The 1282-nt window shown below is 39.5% G+C and overlaps 1 protein-coding gene across 1 annotated transcript in view; it reads left to right on the plus strand.

The window, feature by feature from the left end:
- Window positions 1-344: 344 nt before the first annotated feature.
- LOC135212540 (uncharacterized) overlaps window positions 345-1282 on the plus strand; it is a 2936-nt gene continuing 1998 nt past the window's right edge. Inside the window, exon 1 of the mRNA XM_064246067.1 lies at window positions 345-1282. This exon is cut by the window's right edge and continues 1998 nt beyond it. Within this exon, the coding sequence (XP_064102137.1) occupies window positions 666-1282 (617 nt within the window). The 5' untranslated portion in view covers window positions 345-665.

The following is a 1282-nucleotide window of genomic DNA, read 5'->3' on the forward strand; positions in this document are numbered from 1 at the left end:
GTAGAAATTATTCAGAGGTAATTCCAGCATATAAAGGCATTTATATTCAGTTTTGTGAGAAATGTTGACATTAAATGATATACCATAACCTTTTCAATAATAATTAAATTTATGATTTAAAGACAGACTAGTAACTACCTAAATAAGAAAAATATACGATAATAAGGTAAAAAAAGTGACTTCATATTCAGTTTTTTCATATATCCATAAAGCACAGTTTAATTTGCCTGTATTCTTATGTTATTAAGAATATTATAATCTTGTCATATATTGAAGCAATTCAAATTCTAAATACTTACAATTTATTCTTATTTCGTTTCAGAAAATCTTCATGTGACCGAAAAATTAAAAGAAAAGGAGAAGCTTTTTGGAAACTGCCTCTCGTCAGTCATGTTCCAGAAGGGCAGTGTTACCAGATTTCGCTTTTTCTCCCCAGAAACTTTCAAGAACAGTCAGTGTTGCAAACTGAATACATTACCGAACAACCATTTGCTGGCAAACGAGACGCAGCAATAATGACCTCGAGAGCCAAATTGCACTTCCTAGTGAGGAAACATTTGAAAAGTAAACGTGCAGTGAAAAAGTCCACAGAACGCACTGACTGACTAGTTATGGTAATGAACTCAGTTTGTTTTGAAAGAAAGTAGTTACAGAATTCTTTCAAGATGTGTGAAGGGTACAAACTCCACCTCGACTTTGGGTATGAGGAGATCAACGGGACTAAAAAGTTGGTGCTCATTCCTGTCATCACCAAGTGCCCAGAGGACCCGGGTCCGTTCATTGCTGCTGCTTTTCTCTCCATACTTTTCGTGGCTGCGTTCATTCTGAACCTGATGGTGGTGGTGACGGTGGCAACGAGTTATACTCTCAAGAGGTTCCTCTACTGCCATCTGGTGGTCAATCTCTCCGCCACATGTATGCTGGACTGTTTCTTAAACATCAGCGTTGCCATTGGCTATGTGACAACAGCTCCGTGGCGATTTGGTTATTACCTCAGCTACTTCAACAGCTTCACCATCAACATGCTGAACAGTGAGATGGCCTTTGCAGTGACATTACTGGCGATCGACAGAATTGCTGCTGCCAAGAAGTTCACTAAATATCTTAACATGAGTAAGTTTAACTTGGGAGTGATAATAAGTGCGACGTGGGCTGTGGCACTTTTAATGGCCCTGCCTCTCGTCTGCGGTCTGATCATGAGTATGCCTTACAGAAACAGGTACTCCTGCGCAGTGACTGATCCAAATGATGATTACTACCTCATCATCCACGTTCTCCTTGT

This window comes from Macrobrachium nipponense, chromosome 41, assembly GCF_015104395.2.
Source record: "Macrobrachium nipponense isolate FS-2020 chromosome 41, ASM1510439v2, whole genome shotgun sequence".
Taxonomy (NCBI): domain Eukaryota; kingdom Metazoa; phylum Arthropoda; class Malacostraca; order Decapoda; family Palaemonidae; genus Macrobrachium; species Macrobrachium nipponense.